General features: G+C 43.3%; 1 protein-coding gene across 1 annotated transcript in view; it reads right to left on the bottom strand.

Moving 5' to 3' along the window:
• Nucleotides 1–758: 758 nt before the first annotated feature.
• LOC124545261 (coiled-coil domain-containing protein 42) overlaps nucleotides 759–26989 on the bottom strand; it is a 53060-nt gene continuing 26829 nt past the window's right edge. Inside the window, exons 5-7 of the mRNA XM_047124138.1 lie at nucleotides 20304–20468; nucleotides 6795–6944; nucleotides 759–1352 (exon numbers count right to left, since the gene is read on the bottom strand). Coding sequence (XP_046980094.1) covers nucleotides 1122–1352; nucleotides 6795–6944; nucleotides 20304–20468 — 546 coding nt within the window. The 3' untranslated portion in view covers nucleotides 759–1121. The remainder of the gene's footprint in view (nucleotides 1353–6794; nucleotides 6945–20303; nucleotides 20469–26989) is intronic.

Genomic DNA, 26989 nt, shown 5'->3' with positions numbered 1-26989 from the left:
GGTAGTAAGTAATTGGAAGCACTTACTTTCGGAAGTTTTTTGATGGTTTGCGCAGATCGGAGTTGTACTGATCCTGTGCTATGGGCGATGAGGGCCATGGACTGGCTCTTCTACCTGCTGGGTGAAGTCGTTTGTTCCGTGCTCCTATCACCTCTCATTAGGAAAATAAAACATTCCAACAGCACTGTTCTCAAATACACAGCACGAGCAATATCAATTTACTCAGCGTGTAAAGCATTTTGCTAGTGTCATTTATAACACTGGCTACCAAGCACACGTACATCATCAGTTTATCCCTAGAAATAAAATCTTCTAATTACTCAAGGTCTTGTATTCCAGGTACGTTATTTTCCTTTTTTATTCAGAAGAAACGCCGTAATATTAACACACGAGCAATATTTATGTCACTAAGTGAGTAATAAATACATTGAACAATAAAAATAATGAAAATGATTATGTTAATGTGGCTCTTAAGAATGTGGATTCCAAATTATTAATTATAGTCCGGTAATTTGCAGGTGACCGCCATGGCATATTATAAGGAACCTGGCTATTGTACCTACCCTGCTTCATCCTAAAGCAAGTCTTTAGCGCTACCTGTAGACATTATGACCATTAGTTGTCATTGGCAAACTCAATAAGGAAGTCCTATAGACAGTTAGTTCCGTGGGTCACTTTGCACGATATATATTAATGTTGGGGGATGAATCATTTTACAGAACATTATCTTAACTGATATTTATTAAAATGTGGCTGCATTTTCAGATGAGTTTATACATCAAAAACCAGTATGTAGTTTAGTAACAGTAGTAAGTATGCAACATTTCTGCGATAATAAGCTACAAGTTTCTAAAAAAAATTCTCCTACACAGAATCATTAAAATCTACGTAGAAAATTTTCATATCTGTTTTTAAATACGAATCTAGGAATATCCCTCACCCTGAATACTATGAATATAAAATTAGATTAATATCAGTTCACGCTGAGCATAGATAAACGGTAGTTCTTCCCACGGCCCATCCCTGAATGGATTAAGAATGTAAACTTCCTTGATACATGGTACAATACAGAGCAGAGTAAATGAAGGCAAGCAGAGGTTCGCGTCCATGATGCAACTCTGTCACTCGTCAGTTTCCTCTCCGCGCAAGGGCTCATCAACAACAGCGACCATGGTATTTTGTTCCTCCTCAACAAGTTTTCGTGCTTCTGCAAGAATCTGCCTGGTGATTTTAATTATGGCTTTAATATCCACAAGCTGCCCTTCCCAGTCTTTTTCGTCGTGCGTTGTCTGCAAGCATTTCCACTTCCGCTTGGACATGAGCTGATGTAGGTTCCAGCAAGCACTTTTAACCTGAAAGAAAGAGAAGGTACCATAACTTTAATAAATATGGAGAGATTTGACAACGAACACCCTATTTATTGTCACTAGAAACAACACTTAAACAACCAAACTAAACCGTGCTTAACGTCTTTACTATGTGGTTGTGAACAGCTGTTAAACAATTAAACATTCCAGAATGAGATTTTCACTCTGCAGCGGAGTGTGCGCTGATATGAAACTTCCTGGCAGATTAAAACTGTGTGCCCGACCGAGACTCGAACTCGGGACCTTTGCCTTTCGCGGGCAAGTGCTCTACCATCTGAGCTACCGAAGCACGAGTCACACCCGGTACTCACAACTTTATTTCTGCCAGTATCTCGTCTCCTACCCTCCAAAGCCATGTCTCCACAGTATACTTTCTTTCAGGAGTGCTAGTTCTGCAAGGTTCGCAGAAGAGCTTCTGTAAAGTTTGGAAGGTAGGCGAGAGATACTGGCAGAAGTAAAGTTGTGAGTACCGGCCTTGAGTCGTGCTTCGGTAGCTCAGATGGTAGAGCACTTGCCCGCGAAAGGCAAAGGTCCCGAGTTCGAGTCTCGGTCGGGCACACAGTTTTAATCTGCCAGGAAGTTTCAATTAAACATTCATCACACTATCTATATTGGCAGTAATTTATTACGACCGATTTCGGTCATCAATCACTCTGTGGAAGTGTCATTCATCAGTTGCCCATCTGTGTATTTGTAAAACCAACTTCGTTATTGTACATTAAGAAATGAGGCAAATGGGAGTAGTACTTCATGCAATGGAATGAATACAAAGTTTTCAACTTACTCACTTTGCATTTTATCTTATCATACGGGACACCACATCTGTGATAGTTAAGGAGCGATGAGTACTCGGAGTGTCTAGTTGAAGATAAAGGTCGCCTGTGTGTTCTGTACCAGTTCTCACGGGGCAAAGAAGCTCCACGCAGTGCAGTAGTGTCATTTGGGTTGCCTATGCTGCAGGCGCTCAGTGCTGAGACGACCTACGGCTGAACCCCGCAGTTCCGGTGTGGCCTAGGGGAGAGGGCGGCATCTTTGCCACCCTACTTTGTATTACCTGTCATGTGTTCTGACATAAAGCATTTCTTTGTATCATTCCGCCCGACGAGTATTTACGTGGGCTTTATGGCCTGGCAACGAGGGTTGACTGGAGAATGAAATGATGACTCTACTTCCGTTTTCTGATAACAGCATATAAACAGTGTGAAGATAAAAACAGGTAACGGTGCTCTCTCAATAAAGTAAAACAAAACCCAATGGTCGCTGTTGCTGCTGTATGCACTACATATTGTATACTCTGTATAACATCACAGTCACGTTCTCAAATGCTGTCTTCCTTTGACAAAAGTTCGTTTATGAACATAAACAACTGAATAGTCTTTAACTTCCCATACACTATGACGTCATTAGAGAAGGAACACCTCATTTGCCGTAATCGACTTAGGGAAAAAATGGAAAGCCTCGGTATGGCTGGCGGAATAATGATTTTAACCACGCTAGTATCGATTGCTATACCTGTGCCATAATAACTGCTTTACCTTTCTCGGTATAAAATTGAGTGTTAAGTCTTAAGTTTAACTGCTTCAAGTAGATGGCGGTCGAGTGCATGTAGAGTATACACCGAGTTGACAAAAGTCGTGGCATATCTCTTAATATCATGTCGGATCTCCTTTGCAAGGCGTAGTGCAGCAAATCGACGTGGCATGGACTCAATAAATCGTTGTAAGTTTCTTGCAGAAATATTGAGCCACGTTGCCTCTATAGCCGACCAAAATTCCGAAAGTGCTGCATGCAGTATTTTGTGCACGAACTGACCTCTCGATTATGTCCCAGGAATGCTTGATGGAAGTCATATCGGGCGATCTGGGTGGCCAAATCATTCCTTCGAATTATCCAGGATGTTCTTCAAACTAATTGAGAATAACTGTAGCCCCGTGACATGGTGCATTATTATCCATAAAAATTCGATCGTTGTTTTGGGACATGAAGTCCCTGCATGGCTTCATTGGCCTCCAAGTAGCCAGTCAATGATCCACGTAAACATAGCCCAAAACACTACGGAGCCACCACCAGCTTGCACAGTGCTTTATTGAAAACTTGAATGCATGGGTTCGTGGAGTCTGCGCCACACTCGAACCGTATTATGAGCCTTACCGACTGAAATCGGAACTCATCTGACCGGGCCACTGTTTCCCTGCACTCTAGGGTCCAACCGATGTGGTCACGAGCCCAGAAGAGGCACTGCAGGCGATGTCGTGCTGTTAGCAAAGGCACTCGCGTAGGTCGTCTGCTGCCACAGCACATTAACAGAAAACTTGCGGCACTATCCTGACAGATACCTTCGTCACAAGCCCCACATTGATTCCTGCTGTTATTTCACGCAGTGCTGCTTGTCTGTTAGCACTTACAACTCAAACAAATTGTACTGTTCTCGGTGAAAGACGTGTATATTTCTATTGCCTATTGTCAAACCACAATTTATGAAAGATGTTTATATTTTATTAATAGGATTAAGTAGGAATAATTAATATTTGTCATGTTGGAAACAATCGTGGTAGCAGGGAATGTCTGCATCAAACTATTGTTGGCAGGAGAGACCCCACATTGATATAATTTTAAAAAGGGCGAGAGAGACCGTGTATGGATACATTTCAAGAAAATAGCGGGAAAGACCGTGCATTGATACATTTTGTAATGGTAGCAGGGATTGTCTGCACCAGAAAGCATTGCTGGCGGGAGAGACCGCACTTAAGCGTTCCAAGGAAATCAGTAGTAAGCGAAATGTGAAGTGAGTCGGTAGCAGGTCTGAAGCGAGAGGTTGAGAGGAGCGGTGTGCCTGCCAGCTACCAGCTATGATTTACAAGAGATTATAAACGGATGTACAGAGACATCAGCTAACTATTATCATAAGAGGAACTAATATTATTGAATTATTTTTTTGAGAAACTCAAGACTACTGAAGGTATGTTTGCGCAATGCTAGTTGTAAGATTATTGTAAGAAGTATGACCCATTTGAACGTTTGTAAAATCATTTCATTCAGAATATAATTAATACTTGCCAGCATTATTGCATTACTGATTATAATCCATCCCCAAAAACATCAACGTAAAACTTTGCAAAATTTTAATGTTGTCAAGAAAAAGTTTAACTATGAATTACGTAACTTCAGTCAAATTAAAGAATAACGTCAGCTTTGCTATTATAGAATAACGTCAGCTTTGGTAATAAATACAGCCACTTATTATGACAGACCACCAGCAGCTAATAGAGTATAGTAAAACAGAGTGAGTATATTCATGTCGCAGTTCCATGTAGCAGTCAGATGGCGATCCAGTAACAGTGAAAAAGGTGAGGAACAGTGTTGGGTTATTGCAGGTAACGACTGAGGGCCACGACGACGACACATCCTATGTTTCGCCGAAATAATCAGAAAATCACTTTTAATAAGCAGCATTTAAATTTGAATGCGAAGATTGAGAAAGAGAATTAATTTCAAAGGGAAGATTTCATTTATTATTAAGCAGGAGATAGAAATCCTAAGGGAAGGTTTCATAGGGTATTGTAGAAGGGAAGGTTGCGTAACAAAAGAGATATAGAGGAGACGGGAAGGTTTCATCGGTCGCCAAGTGAAGGCCGCGGTCACCTGTTGTCCGTGGTGACAGGTAATGCCTGAAATTTGGGATTCTCGGCAGTCTCTTGACACTGCTGATATCGGAAAATTGAATACCCTAATGATTTTCCGAAATGTAACGTCCCATGTGTGTAGCTCCATATACCATTCAGCGAGCAAAGTGTAATTCTCGTCTTACGGTCATAATCCCGTAGGAAACATTTTCACATGAAACCTGAATCCAAATGACAACTCCGCTAATGCGCTGCCCTATTATGCCTTGTGCACGCGATACTAGCGCCGTCTGTATACGTGCATGTCGCTATCCCACGACTTTTGTCACCCCAGTGTAGTGTTAGATTTCTGTTATTGATACAATAAGAGAGAGAGAATGGATAAAATGTAATCTAATGCCTGCCTATGACATTCTCGTCTCGAAGATCACCAAGGGGGCATCCGAACATGTCGTGCCGTCTCACGCCAGGAGGTTTCGATCTAACCCAGGATACTGACACAGATTGTCTTCATCTGCATAGCAGTGCCACGGTTCCTTTTCTTAAGTAGTTCCGTCTCAAAAGCCATTGCCCCGGGGTGCGTCAGTGACCTTGTTTACGTAGATAAAATCTTAAAATGCTCCTAACTGCGATTGCCTCTTGCTATAATTACGCCAACGCTATGTGGCAGTGCAAGCACTAACGCTTCTGTGGTCCTGAGACTAACCACGACTCAAAAATTAGAGGGCAATTATTTTCTACATTACATGAAAAGTTTAATGCTTTGGCTGTTAATGAGTATTTGATAAGTTTTGATTTACTCAAGTGGTAGAAACGTTTTACTTCTTCACACTAGACTCTTTCACTCCGTCTGTCTCTTCGGTAAATAAGTTCATTTGATTTTTCTCGTTGCAAGTCCAATTCAAAAGTAGAAGCCGGAGATTGTAACAACTAGCATACCGTTCTCAACAATAGATGGCGCGTACGCAGGTCCAATTGTGCTTTCATAGTGTTAGTCAGTACCGCATCCACGAATGCATTTCCATACCAAATCAAATGATGTCTCACTTTCCCTATTCCCTGCGATAGTGCCGCGCTTCCTCTATACGTCAATACCGAACTCGATAAATATTTAAATATTAAGAAAATATAGGAAGTTAAAAAATAGAGTTTTGAAAACATTACATTTTAATTTACTATTTTATTTTTATTATTTTTTTCTAATCTTCAAATAATTTTCAGTTTTCTTCACTATAACTATTAGGAGCGAATAATTCCTCATCCATTCCATATTAATACAGGTTTCATATGACAACGCATGTTCTGGACCCTCTGTTCTTCCTATGCTACCCTAGGTTTGGGGATACCAGCAGTATTTTATTTTTAGTTATGTTTATGTCAATCGTATGCAGAAACGGTAAAATTTTAAGGTTTTCAAAAGCTTGATGTCGACTTTTGTTACTTCATCCAGGTTCTGAAGATGAGCAGTTTATGTCCAAATACAGCAACGATTAAAACCGTGTCCTGTGATTATGCCTATAATTCTACGAAACAGTTCATTCACTTTTCTCCGTAGACGGACTGGCGTTTATTTTTTTCTAAAGACCATGGATTCGCTTGATCGCTCTTTTGGCGTCCACCAGGATTGATGTAGAAAACTTTGCGCCAGGTTTCCTGGAGTGATGCTAGCCCTCCAGTTAACAATGACACGTAACGCTGCTATCTAAGGCACATAATGTTCAAAAACAGATTTCTACATGAATGCTAACTAAAATAAAGATCAGAAACGTTTGTGTTGTGTACGTTGCTACGCTGCGTGTCGTACCTGGGTGAGCTCGGCAGACGTCGCCTTGGCCGTGCACTTCACCTGACAAACGATTCTCTCCCAGCGGAGGGCCTCGTCGGTCGCCGCGCTGAGCTCACTTTCCAGCTGCGAAACCTCGTTGTTCAGTCCTATAACAGTACTGAATCGTTCCTGAAAGCAATCATACATTTCCAGAATGAGATTTTCACTCTGCAGCGGAGTGTGCGCTGATATGAAACTTCCTGGCAGATCAAAACTGTGTGCCGGACCGAGACTCGAACTCAGGACCTTTGCCTTTCGCGGGCAAGTGCTCTACCAACTGAGCTACCGAAGCACGACTCACGCCCCGTCCTCACAGCTTTACTTCTGCCAGTATATCGTCTCCTACATTCCAAACTTCACAGAAGCTCTCCTGCCAACCTTGTAGAACTAACACTCCTGGAAGAAAGGATATTGCAGAGACATGGCTTAGCCACAGCCTGGAGGATGTTTCCAGAATGAGATTTTCACTCTGCAGCGGAGTGGGCGCCGATATGAAACTTCCTGGCAGATTAAAACTGTGTGCCGGACCGAGACTCTAACTTGGGACCTTTGCCTTTCCCGGGCAAGTTTCAATCATACATTTCTTAGAACACACATAATGCCTGGGAGATTTCGTTCTACGAAGAACATAAGGAGGAACGCATACTTAAGATCAATATGGAATTTTAACGAAAGTATTGACTGGAGCATATATTAACTGCTTAATTTTAACCGTGGTTGAAAACATAACACAAAGATTTTCTCCATACAAGCGCTTTCAACTACATAATTACAGCTTACTTTGGTATCAATATTTACCCTCGTGCAAGTGATTCATAGTCTCTACCAGGAAAAAGGAAGTTTGTGGTAAGATCTTATGGGACCAAACTGCTGAGGTTATCGGTCCCTAAGCTTACACACTACTTAAACTAACTTATGCTAATGGCAACACACACACATCGATGTCAAAGGGAGGACTCGAACCTTTGACGGGGGCAGCCGTGCGGACCGTGTCAAGGCGCCCTAGACCGTGCGGACCGTGTCAAGGCGCCCAAGACCGCGCGGCTACCCCGCGCGGCTCTCCAGCAGGGTATTCTTGTGCAGCAATAGTATGTAATAGCTGAGAATGGCTGACGTCGTGATACGTAAATAAAATTTACATAAAGTTTCCTAATTTAATCAGCTGTGTAACCCACTGCAAGTCCACCTTAGAAGTGAACGAGATCATGAAATCTTAGTTTCAATGTAGTAATGGCAATAAATGTATACGGAGTCCCAAAACTCACAATTATACACAAGGTGGAGGAGTGCGAACTTTGATTCCCAATTTAAAGCTACAACTCTTTCTAGGGAGGAAAACCTAAATATACAATTACATTTGACCTGAAATTTGGACAGTCAAGTGTGATCATTTATAATTTCCTAGCTGGCCTGCTAGCTGTGTTCTAATTAAAGTTATGTACCTGGAATTGGATTTCACCAATGGAACTATGAAATACAAAAAACTTGTTCAAATATTTTATTAACAATAATTTATCAATGACACGAACTACCTCTGTCACTTCAGTAGCAGCCAATTTACCGTACAGATTTAAAGTCTCGCTCACAATTTGTAAAAAACTGTTCTCTTTCTCAGTCTGACACATTTCCCAACACAACTTTACTACTCGCATTCACCGCTACTGGCAGCGTAAATATTCCAATCCGAGATAAACTCAGCGAACGCCCACAGCTGCAACAGTCCACCCACACTGAAATCACCTAAACCACGTTATACTCTCGATAAGAAGCAAAGTTCGGAAATTGTTACAGTTCAGAAAACACTGCTGCTTTTAAAACCGATACGTCTCGACCCTTTCGTTTACACGCCCCAAGTTCACTACTGGTCGACCATAACAACTATAAGTCAACAAAAGTTACGTTTTAAATTGCACTTAAGGGGCTCCGGAAAGGCTCAAAATCATGAAGAGTTCAATTTTTACTTTTTTGCGTTTTCTGAATCTGCAGACTATTACCTTTTAATAGACATATAATTTATTCAATTCCGAAGACTACAACTATTTTTAAATTTTTTTTGAAATGTGTTCTACATGGGCGTGACTCACTGTGGCGCTGTTAAACTGCTGTCAAATAGTGATATTATTAACGTCCTTGTTCATCAGGTACATTTTAGTGATGTGAGATAAAGTATGTGTTGTGGCTAACCTGTGATGGTTCAATATATATCGCTGGTGTGATTGTCGATTGTTTCATGTTTATTTACTCTGTCGTTATCTCGAAAATATTCGTAATTAATTCTGTTTCTTGAGTCTCTGTTTTGTTGAAGTATAATAATGAGTAAAAGTAAAGTTATTAGAAATCCTTTGAAGGCTTTTAAGAAAAGGAGAAATGTTGGAAAGCCAAAGGTATGTGTTATTACTGTAAACAATAAAGACGATAACCAAGTGAGTGAACCTAACCTCTCAAGTACACCTGCCCATAGCAGTCAAAGTGGGAAAGAAAATACTTCACAGAAGAAGCTTGGTTCAATGAGTGAAAACTATGAATGTTTTATGGGCGAATCGGATGTGAATGAAATATTTGATATGTCGGATCTCAAAGGAATTTTTTCAAACTGTGTAAGATGTATTCATTGTAGTGAAGTTGGTCTGGAACTCTCCATAATAAAGCATGTAGGACTTGCTAGTGAAATACAACTGAAATGTGATAAGTGTTCATACATAACCACCTTTTGGAACAGTGTTGCAGTAACTGCAACTGAAGAAAATGGTAGCAAAATCTACGAACACAACAACGAGCGATGCTTGCTTTAGACAAGGAACGCCTTCTGGCTGCAGACAGGGCTGTAAAGAGTCTAGAAATACAAGCAAGAGTAAACAGGAGGAGGAACAAGAGGAAGCTGGAGGAGGAGTTTGCAGAGGATGAAGATAATCCATCCTATGGACCTGGAATGCACTAAAAACTTAATCCAATCTTTGTCGCTCGATTCCCAAAACTTTTATTTTCTCATACTAATTACATGTTTTCTAAGGATCTTCCAAACATATTTGTTTCAAACTTTCAGTAAATGTTACACAGTACCTTCTGCATAATTTAACACAGCCTTTTTCCAAAAAACTGTATATTTTTGAATATATAAATAAAAAATTGCAAGAAAATGTTGTGAATTTTCATTACAATTGAAAAAAAAATCATCTTTAATAACTGAACTAAAATTTTGTAAAATCCCTGTGTTAAGTTGTAGCCCATATTCCAATAAATAATCTGTAAAAAGTTCAACTTCGTACCTCAAATACTTTGTGAGGAAAGATGTAATTTATAAGCGTTATTTTAACATTGCAAGTATAGGGCGTTCCGGAGCCCCTTAAATCCTGATTTTTATGACTAAATACTATATTGGCTGAACACCTAAAGTGGCACCGCAAATATTGCGGAAATGGGAAGTGCTATTGATGTGCAGTTTTCACAGAACGTATTGGTAGTCGAGGAGCTCGTATTTTTAACCAAGCAACCGGTTGTAATAATACTTCGAAAGTGTATTTTTATGCAAACATACATTTTTTAAATGGAACAGTGCCTATTGACGTTAAAAAACTAATCTTTGATTAAATTAGAATGTCAGGGGTATCTGTTGCAGGCCTCTAGTGCGAGTCGTTTACGAGATACCGTATTTCGAAAAGTTCACACTCCGACACTTCTATAATACCTGTGATAGCACACGCTAAAGAACAACACAAGTGCGCATACACTAGTTATGTGGCCCTGATCAGTAACGGGACAATTATTGACCATCACAGGTAGTGTTGAAAATTTTCACCGGCAGCGGAAATATGCGCTTCCACTCTGGTATGGAACGACTTCTGCGCAAGTGCTAGCGTTTCAGCAGAAATTGCCGAGAGAGCTGCAGTTACACGTTGTTGCATATCATAGGGTGCAGCTGATATGTCTTTGTAGGCAGCATTTTTCAGCTTTCCCACAGGAAAATATCTACAGACGTCAGATCTAGGAAACGGGCCGGTCAAGGTACAGATCCTCTGCGTCCAATCCAACGATTTCGAAAGAATTCGTGGAAACATGCTTCAGTACTTCGTACACTATGTTTTGGACAGCCATCATGTTGGTACCAAAGATTCTTCCTAGTCTGCTGTGGAACGTCTTCTAGCATCCGTGGAAAATGCCCATGTACACAAGTTAACACGATTCTCATAATCAAATAATTTTGTCATAATGTGGGGCCACAGTCATTATGTATTTCTTTAAAGTCAGTACAGCCATTAGACTGTTTTTATTTGCAGTGTTACATTTACACGATCATGATTTCAGCTTCAAAGTGCCATTTTCAAGTGTTTTCTGAAAGCATATTAGACAATAACACTGAAATACATAACAAGTCATATAACCATAAGAATCCATATTTATAATGCTTACTTACAATGTTATACAGTGCCTAAGATGGCATACTGTCATATTTAAAATATATCATTAGACACATTGTCTAAGGTTCAATATTTCTGGTAAAAACCTACTGCTTTGTTTTATCACTGAGTATACCATGTTGACTGAATGACAGTTGGCTAAGTATCAAATTGTCTTGGTCAAAGATATTCCTGTTACAAGCAGGTGACTTTTTCTTTTAATCTTTGGAAACAGTGTCCAGTAGGATAGGAAAGGTTAGGAACAATTTATTTTCTTTGGTAGTTGTTACATCTTGGCAGTAGCTGTTTATCTTAGTATACAATAAAGTTGTCTGCTCATAAACATAAACAGTAACAAACCTTGCGATAATATTCGCTGCATCCATCAATATAACAGTCCAGCTACTCATTGACGTTGTTTAAAATGCATTTTAGTAGGTAAATATACAACTTTGTACGTGAGATTAACACATGGCCAACTCTGAGTTGTGAAATTTTGACTCAATTCAGAATTAATATAATACAGTGCAATTACGTATTCTACTCACTCATTAATTAACCAGTGAGGTTTGAGGCGATATTTATGATGTACGTATCACCATACAATGTGTTTAATAGTGTATTTTAAATATGACAGTACGCCATCTTAGGCACTGTATAACATTGTAAGTAAGCATTATAAATATGGATTCTTATGGTTATATCACTTGTTATGTATCTCACTGTTATTGTCTAATATACTTCCAGAAAACACTTGATAATGGCACTTTGAAGCTGAAATCATGATCGTGTAAATGTAACACTGCAAATAAAAACAGTCTAATGGCTGTACTGACTTTAAATAAATTCTCATGATCGTTTCTATTCAGCTCTCGACGGAGAAAAATGTGATAGGAATTTAACCTATGCCGATGGAAAATGCGTAAGACACTTGCGTGACTCATTCCTCTTCTTCGTGAAATTGCGCAGAAGCTAACATGCGGACCAACTGCAACAATTGCAAGAACATTACTTTCCCGCTCTTCTGGCGCCACTTGTTTCCTTCTGTTACGCTGCCTAGATGTTACACAGCCACTTTCACGTAACTCGTTGAAGAGGTTGATAAATAATTGCTGAAATGGTTGAAGTCTATTGAGATATCTTGAGAACGGACTGCATTCTTTTACACTCTTCGTACACCGTGAGCATGTCGTTTTATTTTTTTTTTATTTTTTTATTTTATTTATTTATTTATTTTTTGCATTGGTAAATGTTATCGTCCACTCAAGACCCACTGCTTGGACTGCCTCACATTAACTGACCAGGAAGTCGCATTGCGCTCAAGAAACACACAAGCACACTGTAAGCAAACGTAACAACATCGTGCCTAGAAACTAGGCAAGTTGATTGGTAGAAACAAGTGTCGCTGTGGAAATTTTTCAAAATACGATATGTCGCAAACGACTCTCACTAGAATCCCGCAACGAACACCGCTGACATTCTAACTAGCCTACTTTTAGCCTTTTAATGTCAATAGTCACTGTGACATTTGAAAAAAGTGTATGTTTGCACAAAAAATACACTTTCTAAACATTGCTACAATCTGTTTATTGGCTAACAATACGAGCCCCTGATTACCAGTCAGTTCTGTGAAAACCGAACATTAATAGCACTTTCCATTCGCACAATATTTGCGGTATAAGTTTTAGATGATTCACTCGGTATAATTACTAGCACTAATCTCTCTTAAAAACTGATGTTTTATTGAATTATTATATTAGCAGGAATTAATTTTGTCATTTAATTAAATTCATTAAAGCTCACATTTCACTAATAGACGCTGCTATTAATGTTTTGATTTAGTAAGACAATTCACTAAAACCAAAAAGGGAAAGGCCAGTCTAACGCTGTTTGTACTGTCTTTTGTAATACCTGCTTGGGTGATTGGCATCAAGCAAAGAGAGCAGTACCGACAATGGGTCTTCGTGTTTCTTCGCATGACAGGCCGATTCAGTGGCGAAGATATATTCAGTGGCGCTTAACTAATACGCAAACAGAAGCCCATTTAGGTAATACCTACTGCGATCTTTCACCCTTAGGATGAGAAAGCGTGCAACCCGTTCGTTTGAGGAAGTGTCCCTTTGTGAGCGCTTTCAGACACATACGCACTGCAAGATCCTCACCAGCCTTCAGCGTCTAACAATTACTTGTTCTTTTGTTCGCAGTGTGACCAGCTTTGTAACAAATAGTGTCTGCCGTTTTGCCAATCCTTTGAGTCAGAAACCACTACTTGCCTATCTAATGAGACAGTGCCCTTTTCAAAACTCTCTTAAGACAGTCGGCCCACCAGCGCCCGAAACGGACACGACTTCCCTCAGCAGGTGAGTGGCTGAGTCAATGACTTTCTATCCCGCCGGCCAGTCTCCAGTGCATTCGGCTTCATAGGCACTCCGTCCCAAACAGCGTGTGAACAAGACGCAGCCTCGCCGCCGTAGCTCCCTCTGGGCTCCCCTGCCGAGCTGTAGCAGTGCTTGACAATACACCACTCTGAGTCGCTCGGCTCCTGCCCACGTGCGACGCAAGGCCCCCCCAGTCGCTCCTTCTGTCTGCTCATGGGAGCCAATAGTCGGAAATAAATATTTACTTTTTGTTGACACAAACAACATGTACCTAGAAACTTCCTGGCAGATGAAAACTGTATGCCGGACCGAGACTCCAGCTCGGGACCTTTGTCTTTCGCGGGCAACTGCTCTACCGTCTGAGCTACGCAAGTACGACTCACGCCCCATCCTCACAGCTCCAATTCTGCCAGCGTCTCCTACCTTCCAAACTTTACAGAAGCTCTCCTGCGAACCTTGCAGAACTAGCAGTCCTGGAAGAAAGGGTCATGTGGAGACATGGCTTAGCCACAGCCCCAGGTTTCTGTGAAGTTTGGAAGGTACACGATGAGGTAGTGGCAGAAGTGGAACTGTGAGGAGGGGTCTGAGTCGTGCCTGGGTAGCTCGGAAGGTAGAGTACTTGCCCGCGAAAGGCAAAGCTCTCCAGGTCGACTCCCGGTCCGGCACACAGTTATAACCCGCCAGGAAGTTTCATTGCAGCTACACTGCTGGCCATTAAAACTACTACACCAAGAAGAAATGCAGATGATAAACGGGTATTCATTGGACAAATATATTATACTAGAACTGACATGTGATTACATTTTCACGCAATTTGGGTGCATAGATCCTGAGAAATCAGTACTCATAACATCCAACTCTTGCGGTAATAACGGCCTTGATACCCCTGGGCATTGAGTCAAACAGAGCTTGGATGGCGTGTACAGGTACAGCTGCCCATACAGCTTCAACACGATACCACAGTTCATCGAGAGTAGTGACTGGCGTATTGTGACGAGCCAGTTGCTCGGCCGCCATTGACCAGACGTTTTCAGTTGGTGAGAGATCTGGAGAATGTGCTGGCCAGGGCAGTAGTCGAACATTTTCTGTGTTCAGAAAGGCCCGTTGAAATGTAGGGTTTCGCAGGGATCGAATGAAGGGTAGAGCCACGGGTCGTAACACATCTGAAATATAACGTCCACTGTTCAAAGAGCCGTCAATGCTAGCAAGAGGTGACCGACACGTGTAACCAATGGCACCCCATAGCATCGCGCCGGGTGATACGCCAGTATCGCGATAACGAATACACGGTTCCAATGTGCGTTCACCGCGATGTCGCCAAACACGGATGCGACCATCATGACGCTGTAAACTGAACCTGGATTCATCCGAAAAAATGACGTTTTACCATTCGTGCACCCAGGTTCGTCGTTGAGAACACCGACGCAGGCGCTCCTGTCTATGAAGCAGCGTCAAGAGTAACCGCAGCCATGGTCTCCGAACTGACAGTCCGTGCTGCTCCAAACGTCGTCGAACTGTTCGTGCAGATGGTTGTTGTCTCGCAAACCTCCCCATCTGTTGACTCAGGGATCGAGACGTGGCTGCACGATCCGTTACACCCGTGTGGATAAGATGCCTGTCATCCCGACTTCTAGTGATACGAGGCCGTTGGGGTCCAGCACGGCGTTCAGTATTACCCTCCTGAACCCACCGATTCCATATTCTGCTAACAGTCATTGTACCTCGACCAACGCGAGCAGCAATGTCGCGATACGATAAACCGCAATCGCGATAGGCTACAATCCGACCTTTATCAAAGTCGGAAACATGATGGTACGCATTTCTCCTCCTTACACGAGGCATCAGAACAACGTTTCACCAGGCAACGCCGCTCAACTTCTGTTTGTGACTGAGAAATCCTCATGTCAGAACGTTGTAGATGTCGCCACCGGCGCCAACCTTGTGTGGATGCTCTGAAAAACTAACCATTTGCATATCACAGCACCTTCTTCCCGTCGGTTAATTTTCGCGTGTGTAACACGTCATCTTCGTAGTGTAGCAATTTTAATGGCCAGTAGTGTAATTAAACTCACAGCAACCGCAGAAAGTGGCAACCGCAATATGAATACCTGCGTTGCAAGAGCAGACAAAACCTTGCAGTACTCTCTCCAATACCCATTTTGTCTGTTGTACAATGATGCTGGCAGCTAGAACCATATCAGCCAGTCCCGCTCCCGTTTTCACTGGGACCTGATACATCAACAACTTCTACTAACCCCATTCTCGGTCGTACAATCAACACTCTTTAAGAGTGTTAATTTTCCGTCTTACTTTAGACTGTACACAGTCCGAGAGGGGCAAAAAAACACGTTAAACACACAGCACGGAAGGAGGAAATGAAATGAATCTTGACGTGGAGAGAGGATACGTGATTTTATTTCAGTGAGTTAAATATACAAAGAACTTGGCAGTATAATATCATTTATCAAAAAGACCCACCCCCTCTATGTGGAATGCATACACTGATTTCGTTTGGATTGGTGTCACAAAACCGCTGTCTTCTCCCATGGAAGCTGGTCCTCAACTTAAGTAACTGGTCTTTGATACAATGGACACTGTCACTGGGACCAAGTTGACTTCGGAGTTGCTGCCACACATGGTCGATCGGGGACAAATCTGCAGGTCTTGCTTGCTGTAAGACTACCTCGGCGTCGCACATACAGTTTATATAGATACGTGACATATGTGGACGAGCACTGTCCTGTTGAAAACCGGTGCCATGATACTGTTACATGAGAGAGAATACACTACTGGCCATAAAATTGCTACTCCACGAAGATGACGTGCTACAGGCGCGAAATTTAACCGACAGGAAGAAGATGCTGTGATATGCAAATGATTAGCTTTTCAAAAGCATTCACACAAGGTTAGCACCGGTGGCGACACCTACAACGTGCTGACATAAGGAGAGTTTCCAACCGATTTCTCATACACAAACAGCAGTTGACCGGCGTTGCCTGCTGAAACGTTGTTGTGATGCCTCGTGTAAGGAGGAGAAATGCGTACCATCACGTTTCCGACTTTGATAAAAGCCGGATTTAGCCTATCGCGATTGCGGTTTATCGTATCACGACATTACTGCTCGCGTTGGTCGAGATCCAATGACTGTTAGCAGAATGTGGAATCGGTGGGTTCAGGAGGGTAATACGGAACGCCGTGCTGGATCCCAACGGCCTCGTATCACTAGCAGTCGAGATGACAGGCATCTTATCCGCATGGGTGTAACGGATCGTGCAGACACGTCTCGATCCTTGAGTCAACAGATGGGGACGTTTGCGAGACAACAACCATCTGCACGAACAGTTCGACGACGTTTGCAGCAGCACGGACTGTCAGCTCGGAGAGCATGGCTGCGGTTGCCCTTGACGCTGCATCACAGACAGGATTGCCTGCGATGGTGTACTCAACGACGCACCTGGGTGCACGAATAGCAAAACATTTTTTCGGATGAATCCCGGTTCTGTTTAGAGCATCACGATGGTCGCATCCGTGTTTGGCGACATCGCGGTGAACACACATTGGTAGAGTGTATTAGTCATCGCCATACTGCCGTATCACCCGGCGTGATGGTATGGTGTGCCATTGGTTACACGTGTCGGTTACCTCTTGTTCGCATTGACGGCACTTTGAACAGTGGACGTTACATTTCAGACGTGTTACGACCCGTGGCTCTACCCTTCATTCGATCCCTGCGAAGCCCTACATTTCTTCAGGATAATGCACGACCTCATGTTGCAGGTCCTGTACGGGCCTTTCTGGATACAGAAAATGTTCGACTGCTGCCCTGGCCAGCACATTCTCCAGATCTCTCACCAGCTGAAAACATCTGGTCAATGGTGGCCGAGCAACTGGCTCGTCACAATACACCAGTCATCACTCCTGATGAACTGTGGTATCGTGTTGAAGCTGCATAGGCAGCTGTACCTGTACACGCCATCCAAGCTCTGTTTGACTCAATGCCCAGCCGTATCAAGCCCGTTATTACGGCCAGAGGGGGTTGTTATGGGTACTGATTTTTCAGGATCTATGCACCCAAATTGCGTGAAAATGTAATCACATGTCAGTTCTAGTATAATATATTTGTCCAATGAATACCCGTTTATCATCTGCATTTCTTCTTGGTGCAGCAATTTTAATGGCCAGTAATGTACACGAGAACGCAGGATGTCTGTGACGTACCATTGCGCCGACAGAATTCCCTCAATCAGTACTATCCGTGACCTGATGACTCACTACACCATCGAGCCAGAGTAACACCCCTGTACTTTTCCGCAACATTGGGAGCATGAGACCTGTCGCCAGGTCGCTGCAATACCACCCGATTATGGTCATCTAGGGTTGGACAGAACCGCGACTCATCGCTGAACACAATGCGACACCGTTCATCTACATTCTATGATTCCCAGTCACTGCACTTATCCAAAGGCAGCCGTCTGTGGCTACTGCATGCATGCATGTCTAGTCCGTCTGCTGCTAGTCTCCGACCAGAGATGCAGCTTACTTGTTCCCGGATGGCAGGCGCGGGTGTGAAAGGGCTGCGATGTGCCTGGTGCACAGCAAGGCGATCCTCTCTAGTGGCGGTCAAACGTCGGCGGCCGCAGCCTTCGTGACGAAAATGCCTGCCCTCACGTTTCCGTGCAGTTCAACAGCAGGCCACTGTCACACAAAAGCAGCACTAACCTGTGACTCGACCGACTTGCAAAATCCACAATGAAGGCACTGTAGATCTCTGTCAGGTTCTGTTAACGCAGCCTTACATGATTATATCCGTGCCCTGCACAGAGGTCACTCAACATTTGATGTTAATCACATCCTTTGCATACTCTACCAGGCTTGGTAGTAACACTAAACACGAACAATACCAATGCACTTCAACGTCCGTTCTATCTGTCACAGACAGTTACAACTTTGATCATTTCCACACCCACCGCTGGTATGTACGAAGTTATATTGACATTCGACAATGTTTTTTAAGCACCTCTCTTTTTTTCGTCAGGCAGTGTAGCTTTGTCTCCCTCTTCATTCCTCAAAATATCCTCCCTGCTATGAGCTATTCGGAAATACGAAAATACACTCTAAGACAAAAAGCTGCGCACCAAGAAGGAATTATCCGAACGGGACGGAAACCTGTAGATGTGATGTACATGCACAAATAAATAAATATTACAATTTCTCAAAAAATTGTGTGATTTATTCAAGAGATACAGCTTCATAAATTGAAGTAGTCAGTAACGAGGTGGTCCACATATGGCTCTTATTCAAGCAGTAATTCGGCTTGGAACTGATTGATTGAGTTATTGGATGTCCTTTTGAGGGAATCGTGCCTATTTTTTTTTTTTTTTTTTCATTTGGCGCTTTAGATCGTCAAAATATCGAGATGGCTGGTGGGCCGTGCCCATAATGCTCCAAACTTTCTCAGTTGGGATGTGATACAGCGACCTAAGTGGCATCGGTAGGATTTGGCAAGCACGAACGCAAGCAGTAGAAACTCTCGCCTTGTGCGAGCAGGGATTATCTTCCTGAAATGTACGGCCAGAATGGCTTGCCGTGAAGGCCGACGAAACGCGGCACAGAATATCGTCGACGTACCGCTGTGCTGTAAACCTGCCGCGAATAACAACCAAGTGGGTACTGCTATGAAATGAAATCTCATCCCAACCCATCAATCCTGGCTGTCGGTCCTTACGACGGGCGGTCAGGATGTTGTCCCACCGCTGTCCGGGGGGAGGGAGGGTCTCAAATATACGTCTTCGTTAGTCATCGGGGTTCAGTTCGAGGCGGGAATTCTCCTCCATTCACTGACATTCCAGACCGAATGCGAGCGACATGAGAGTAAACGTGCTTCTTGGTGTACGGAAGTCAATGGTAGTCGGTGCAAGGGACACCGTGAGTTCAGCGCTCTTTCTGTGAGCCGCCCATTAACGGTCCTTATGGTCACTGAAGCACGAGTTACACGTCGGATCGATGATAATAATGAAACCGGGGCTCTGAGTGCCTCTCTGACGATTGCTTAGTCCTCATGTTCTGCAGCCTCTCTAGGTCGACCGCCTCGTTCTTAAAGCAGTGTTCGGCCATGGTTCACCCATTCCTGCCAGCAGCGTCCAATAGTGGCATCGCTCCTATTCAAATGTCGAGCGATTCGCCGATTACTCCAACTGGCCTTATTGAGCCCACTACACGTCCTCTCTCAAATGCTGACGTGGCGGTCTGCAAGCGTAGTTACTGTTCAACTGAGTACACGGAATGAAGTTCACAAAAACTTTATGTCCTGGTATAGAATGCCCCTCTTTACTATCCTTGTCAGTTGCGCGTTGAAACTGCGCTGCTACGTGACACATTCATACATCGACCGCCAAACTTTACAGTTTTGCATTTCCCGTTGAATATAAATTTGTGAGAAATTTGCGTAACTCTATCGCGGTATATAGTTTTTGCCTTAGAGTGAATATTAACCGTTTAGTCTGATTTATTCATACAGATCTGTTCAGGTCACGTGGAAAATAAGTTGAAGATAATTTTCTGCGATTGTTAAGTCTGCACTAGGACACGTGACCCTCACATAAGAGTAATAAGTGACACATATATTCCTCTCTCGATCAGTGCTCCTACTCTCAAAACATAGTGCTTTAAATACTCTCAAATGTGGGAAAGGTGTATTGAACACTGAAAATACAAACCTCTTCCAGATCGAGCATAGCGGTCCGGACTTGTTCCAGGTTGTCCATCTCACGAAGCTGGCGCTGAGCCAGGTCTTCCCGGGCAGCTACCAGAGTCTCGTGGCGCTCCACCAGCTCGTCTATACTTTTGAAGTCTGACTGTTCGACTACCTCATTCATGTAGTCCTGTGAGAAAATGAGCACAAAGCTTAACATACTAGATGCACTAGTAACATACAGACAATAAATATCAAACCCCCTGGCATGCTGATTCTGTCCCAACACGAGAGCGGCACAACAATTAATTAACACAAATTCTTTCATCCTTTCTCAAACATAAATACATTCTTTCTTCTCCATAACTCCCATACCTCTCCCTCTCATTCACAGTATGACACCCATCCCTGCAACTCTCCACAATCCCGCTTCCCAAATACTAAACACATTCTCTCTTACGTACAGTGGATCATTTCGCTTCCATACATCTCTTTTCGTTCTTGAAAATAGTATATTAATATATTTTGGTTACTTACGCTTAGCCGGCCGTGGTGGCCAAGCGGTTAAAGGCGCTACAGTCTGGAACCGCGCGGCCGCTACGGTCGCAGGTTCGAATCCTGCCTCGGGCATGGATGTGTGTGATGTCCTTAGGTTAGTTAGGTTTAATTAGTTCTAAGTTCTAGGCGACTCATGACCGCTGAAGTTAGGTCGCATAGTGCTCAGAGCCATTTGAACCATTTGAACTTACGCTTAGACAATGAACTGACGTCATTTAGTTCCGGTACGACGGGCGTAGAAGAATTATGGGCAAAATTTAAACAGACGGTAAAGTATATGCATAGTAAGTGGATTAACGACGGAAAAGACCCAATGTGGTTTAACAACGAATTACGGAAATTGCTCAGGAAGCAAAGGTTGTTCCACTCCCGGTTCAAAACAGAACTTGCAAAATAAGAAAGCCAACGGTATAAAAAGATATATGCGCGAAGGATACAAAAATTATCACTGTCAAACCTTAGCAAACTATCTGGCCGAAAACCCGAGAACATTCTGCTTCTACGCAAAACCGCCAGGCGAGTCTAGGGCTGCCATCGAGTCACTCGCTGACCAGTCTGAAGAGACAGCAGAAGATAGCAAGACGAAAGCCGATGTTTTAAATTTCACGTTTAAGAAATCATTCACTCATCATAATCGTACAAACACGCCGTCGTTTGACCACCGAACAGACGTGGACAACATAGTAATAATCATTCCCGGCGTAGAGAAACAACAGTTATTTCTAAGAGTATACTATGGCATTTGCACCTTACTTAGCTTACATTTATTGCGAATGTTTCGCCCAGTTCAACCTCCCCCGCCACCCCCCCCCCCCCCCCAGAAAAAGATAACAGCGTCCGTCCGAACAGGCCTTGAAGGCCCAACGATACCGACCGGCCCGTTGGCGTCACCGGATGCGAGTACGGAGTGGTTCCCAAATATGTCACTGGTTCGAAGACTTCTTAAGTAATAGAACGCAGTACATTATCCTCAACGATGATTGTTCATCAGAGACAAGAGTATCGTAAGGTGTGGTAGGACCGCTATTATTTTCGGTTGTTGTTGTTGTTGTGGTCTTCAGTCCTGAGACTGGTTTGATGCAGCTCTCCATGCTACTCTATCCTGTGCAAGCTTTTTCATCTCCCAGTACCTACTGCAACCTACATCCTTCTGAATCTGCTTAGTGTATTCATCTCTTGGTCTCCCTCTACGATTTTTACCCTCCACGCTGCCCTCAAATACTAAATTGGTGATCCCTTGATGCCTCAGAACACGTCCTACCAACCGATCCCTTCTTCTGGTCAAGTTGTGCCACAAACTTCTCTTCTCCCCAATCTTATTCAATACTTCCTCATTAGTTATGAGATTTACCCATCTAATCTTCAGCATTCTTCTGTAGCACCACATTTCGAAAGCTTCTATTCTCTTCTTGTCCAAACTATTTATCGTCCATGTTTCACTTCCATACATGGCTACACTCCATACAAATACTTTCAGAAATGACTTCCTGACACTTAAATCTATACTCGATGTTAACAAATTTCTCTTCTTCAGAAACGCTTTCCTTGCCATTGCCAGTCTACATTTTATATCCTCTCTACTTGGACCATCATCAGTTATTTTGCTCCCCAAATAGCAAAACTCCTTTACTACTTTAAGTGTCTCATTTCCTAATCTAATTCCCTCAGCATCACCCGACTTAATTAGATTACATTCCATTATCCTTGTTTTGTTTTTGTTGATGTTCATCTTATATCCTCCTTTCAAGACACTGTCCATTCCATTCAACTGCTCTTCCAAGTACTTTGCTGTCTCTGACAGAATTACAATGTCATCGGTGAACCTCAAAGTTTTTATTTCTTCTCCATGAATTTTAATACCTACTCCAAATTTTTCTTTTGTTTCCTTTACTGCTTGCTCAATATACAGATTGAACAACATCGGGGAGAGGCTACAACCCTGTCTTACTCCCTTCCCAACCGCTGCTTCCCTTTCATGTCCCTCGACTCTTATAACTGCCATCTGGTTTCTGTACAAATTGTAAATAGCCTTTCGCTCCCTGTATTTTACCCCTGCCACCTTTAGAATTTGAAAGAGAGTATTCCAGTCAACATTGTCAAAAGATTTCTCTAAGTCTACAAATGCTAGAAACGTAGGTTTGCCTTTCCTTAATCTTTCTTCTAAGATTAGTCGTAAGGTGAGTATTGCCTCACGTGTTCCAGTGTTTCTACGGAATCCAAACTGATCTTCCCCGAGATCGGCTTCTACTAGTTTTTCCATTCGTCTGTAAAGAATTCGCGTTAGTATTTTGCAGCTGTGACTTATTAAACTGATAGTTCGGTAATTTTCACATCTGTCAACACCTGCTTTCTTTGGGATTGGAATTATTATATTCTTCTGGAAGTCTGAGGGTATTTCGCCTGTTTCATACATCTTGCTCACCAGATGGTAGAGTTTTGTCAGGACTGGCTCTCCCAAGACCGTCAGTAGTTCCAGTGGAATGTTGTCTACTCCGGGGGCCTTGTTTCGACTCAGGTCTTTCAGTGCTCTGTCAAAGTCTTCACGCAGTATCATATCTCCCATTTCATCTTCATCTACATCCTCTTCCATTTCCATAATATTGTCCTCAAGTACATCGCCCTTGTATAGACCTTCTATATACTCCTTCCACCTTTCTGCTTTCCCTTCTTTGCTTAGAACTGGGTTTCCATCTGAGCTCTTGATATTCATACAAGTCGTTCTCTTATCTCCAAAGGTCTCTCTAATTTTCCTGTAGGCAGTATCTATCTTACCCCTAGTGAGATAGGCCTCTACATCCTTACATTTGTCCTCTAGCCATCCCTGCTTAGCCATTTTGCACTTCCTGTCGATCTCATTTTTGAGAATTTCTATTCTATTTTCGGTATACATCAATAATCTGGCGGACAGAGTGGACAGAAATCTGCGGCTGTTTGCTGATGACGCTGTGGTGTAAGGGAACGTGTCGAAGATGAGTGACTGTAGCATGATCCAAGATGACATCTATAGAATTTCTAGTTGGTGTGATGAATGGCAGCTAGAAAAATGTAAGTTAATGCGGGTGAATGGGAGAAACAAGCCAGTAATGTTTACGTACAGAATCAGTAGTGTCCTAACCAACGCAGTCACGTCGTTTAAGTCTCCGGGCGTAACGGCGACACGAAATGTACGAGCACGTGAGGACTGGCTAGCGAATTCGAATGGTCGACATCGGTTTCTTCGGAGAATTTAGGAAATTTGTCGTTCGTATTTAAAGCAGACTGCACGTAATACACTAATATGACTTACTGATGAGTACTGCTTGAGTGCTTGGGATCCGCACCATACCGGAGTAAAGAAAGACAAAGAAGCAATTCAGAGGCGGGCTGCTACTCGTACTTTTGTTACCGGTAGGTTCGAACAACACACAAACACAACGCAGACGCTTCGGGAACTCAGATGGGAACCGGCTTTTCAAGCTGACTACAGAACGATTCTACTGCCACCAGCATACATTTCGTGTAAGGACCACGAAGATTCGAGGAACTGGAGCTTATACGGAGGCATATAGATAGTCGCTTTTCCCTTGATGTATTTGCGACTGGAACAAAAAAGGAAATGACTAGTAATGATACAGCATACCCTCCGCCACGAACCGTACGGTAGCTTGCAGAGCTCGCGTGAAGATGTAGATGCACCCTCATGTATATATTATGTATATACGAACTGAAGTAGCAAGACGTGATGAGCGACCTAAGTCACCCAGTGTGATAATAAACGCATCAAATTGCAGTTTACGCAGGGATGTAAAATGCTATTTTTATAATTTACTTTATCTCTTTTAGATAATGGAAATAATATGACATTTGCTGCTTTAATACTTCTTTGAATTTCAAATTAAACTGTGTTATTTGACTGAACTAGTACGACCACATACATGCTGAATCGTTTGGCGGGTAAATGCAAATGAAAAACCTCTCGCCAGTGCAGCAGGTGGACATTTTGTGGTCAAATGAAAGTAAACAGAAATAAAATTTGATTTGTCTGACACGCTATTCCGTAAGCTAACTACTGTCTCGTTCATTTATTGCTGTTGTAACTTCACCTCGTCGCCTGTCGATGTGACAATGTGACTTCTGTATATTGATAACAGTCTACAAGATGCCGCTGATACGCCTGTGCAAAAAAGGCTCGTTACCCCCAACAAACGGTATCAGGTACAACTAAAGAAATAACTACTACTGATTCATTCAGTAACACAAATACTCAACTTTCATGACACCTTACAAATTTTGTAGCCAGTGCCCGCGTTACATTCACAGACTAAGTCCAAACCGGTCTTTGCGACTGTTTCCTTCTCAGGGTGGGCACTGCGCCATGCCGATGTCGTGGATTGTTGCTGTGTTGTTGATTTCATTTCGGACTCATCCTCAGCGAGCGCGACCATTCCTCCGCCGAACAGGTCGATGCTTCTCTTCAGGTGATCTACGATGCAGCTGTTGAGCTTCATTGAACTGAAGTGGTACTGCCCGTCAAGCCCCAGAACGCGGCTTATATCCTGGTTTACGCAGTGGAACGAAAACACACACTACTTGTTCCTCGCGACTCCTGTTATGCGGGCGGTTTCTGTTGCAGGCTGCTCGACTTGCTGGTAGTTTATTTCCGCCTGGCGATTAGGCTGCCCCGTGCAACCTGCGTTGCTAAAGGGAAGGCTAGCCTGCAGTGGAATTGCAAATGGAGACCGAGAAGCAAGCCCCTTTACCTCGCCTTTCAAATTCTATCAGATGCTGATAACGCTATCTCACACGAGTACACATCAATTCCGTGCCCTTCGTAGTGTTCACTCAACATCTGAGCCTGTTCATGTCCCTTATGCAGAGTGATTTCTTCCACCGTGTACAAAGGCTGGGCATTGATCAGTGAGAGAAGAAGGAACAAAAAAGGTGTAATGAGCTTAAATGTCCGGAAACGCGTCGTTTCCATGCTAGACGCCATTTATTCAATCATACGTTGTTACAGAGACGGCGGTCTAATACGCACTGTACCATATAGTCACTGTTACACCATGTGTTGAAAATATTTTCCATGTGCCTCGACGAATCAGTGTACGCGCCATACCATGTTCCATCACTTAACCTTCGCATCGGCCACGCTACGACCGAACAATGTCAAAGGCAGCATGAATACCCTGCTCCGTTGTCTCCACATCTGGAATGGGCTCTACATACACGATACTTTTGAGATGACCCCATAACCAGAAATCGCACGGGTTGAGATCCGGTGAACGAGCAGACCATGCAACTGGGCTCCCTCGTCCTATTCGTCGACCAGGGAACGGTGAGGTAGGTTGGAGCACCATCATGTAGCAGCCATATAACCCTTCGAATCATCAGTGGCATTTCTTCCAGCAGGGGAGGCAAAGACACCCACAAGAAACGCCGATAGTCCCGGCCTGTTAGGCGACGTGGAAGGAAGACTGGTCCCAAAATACGGTCGCCAATTATCCCGGCCCACACATTCCTGCTGCACCGATGCTTATGATTTGCTGTCACCACACCATGGGGGTTCTGTATACTATCCCACAGATGACTGTTATGAAAGTAGAAGATACCACTCCACGTAAAGGTTTCCTCATCTGTTCAAATGGTTCAAATGGCTCTGAGCACTATGGGACGTAACATCTGCGGTCATCAGTCCCCTAGAACTTAGAACTACTTAAACCTAACTAACCTAAGGACATCACACACATCCATGCCCGAGGCAGGATTCGAACCTGCGACCGTAGCAGTCGCGCGGTTCCGGACTGAGCGCCTAGAACCGCTAGACCACCGCGGCCGGCGTTCCTCATCTGTGAATAGGATGGATGACACAAATCCCGGAATGATGGCTGCCTGTTGAAGAAACCAGTGACAAAACGGCTCCCGACGTGGGTCAATAGTAAGTCCTGCACACGCTGTAACTGATAGGGTAGTAACAACTGCCATGGAGAACGTTCCACACGGTCGTCTGGCGGACAAACTGCCTGGTCCTGACACGACGGCCGCCTTCCACAGTGTTAATCAAGTGGGAGAACGCTCCAGGGCAGTTGACGCTTGTCATTGGATGACTGCTCGTTAGAGGCTAGGACTGGCTCTCGAAGAAGGGGCGGAAGTTACTAGGGAAGAGAGAAGGAACCA

This window comes from Schistocerca americana, chromosome 8, assembly GCF_021461395.2.
Source record: "Schistocerca americana isolate TAMUIC-IGC-003095 chromosome 8, iqSchAmer2.1, whole genome shotgun sequence".
In the NCBI taxonomy this organism is placed as follows: Eukaryota; Metazoa; Arthropoda; class Insecta; order Orthoptera; family Acrididae; genus Schistocerca; species Schistocerca americana.
Note: the sequence above shows the minus strand (reverse complement) of the source record. Positions and strands in the feature narration are given on the sequence as shown.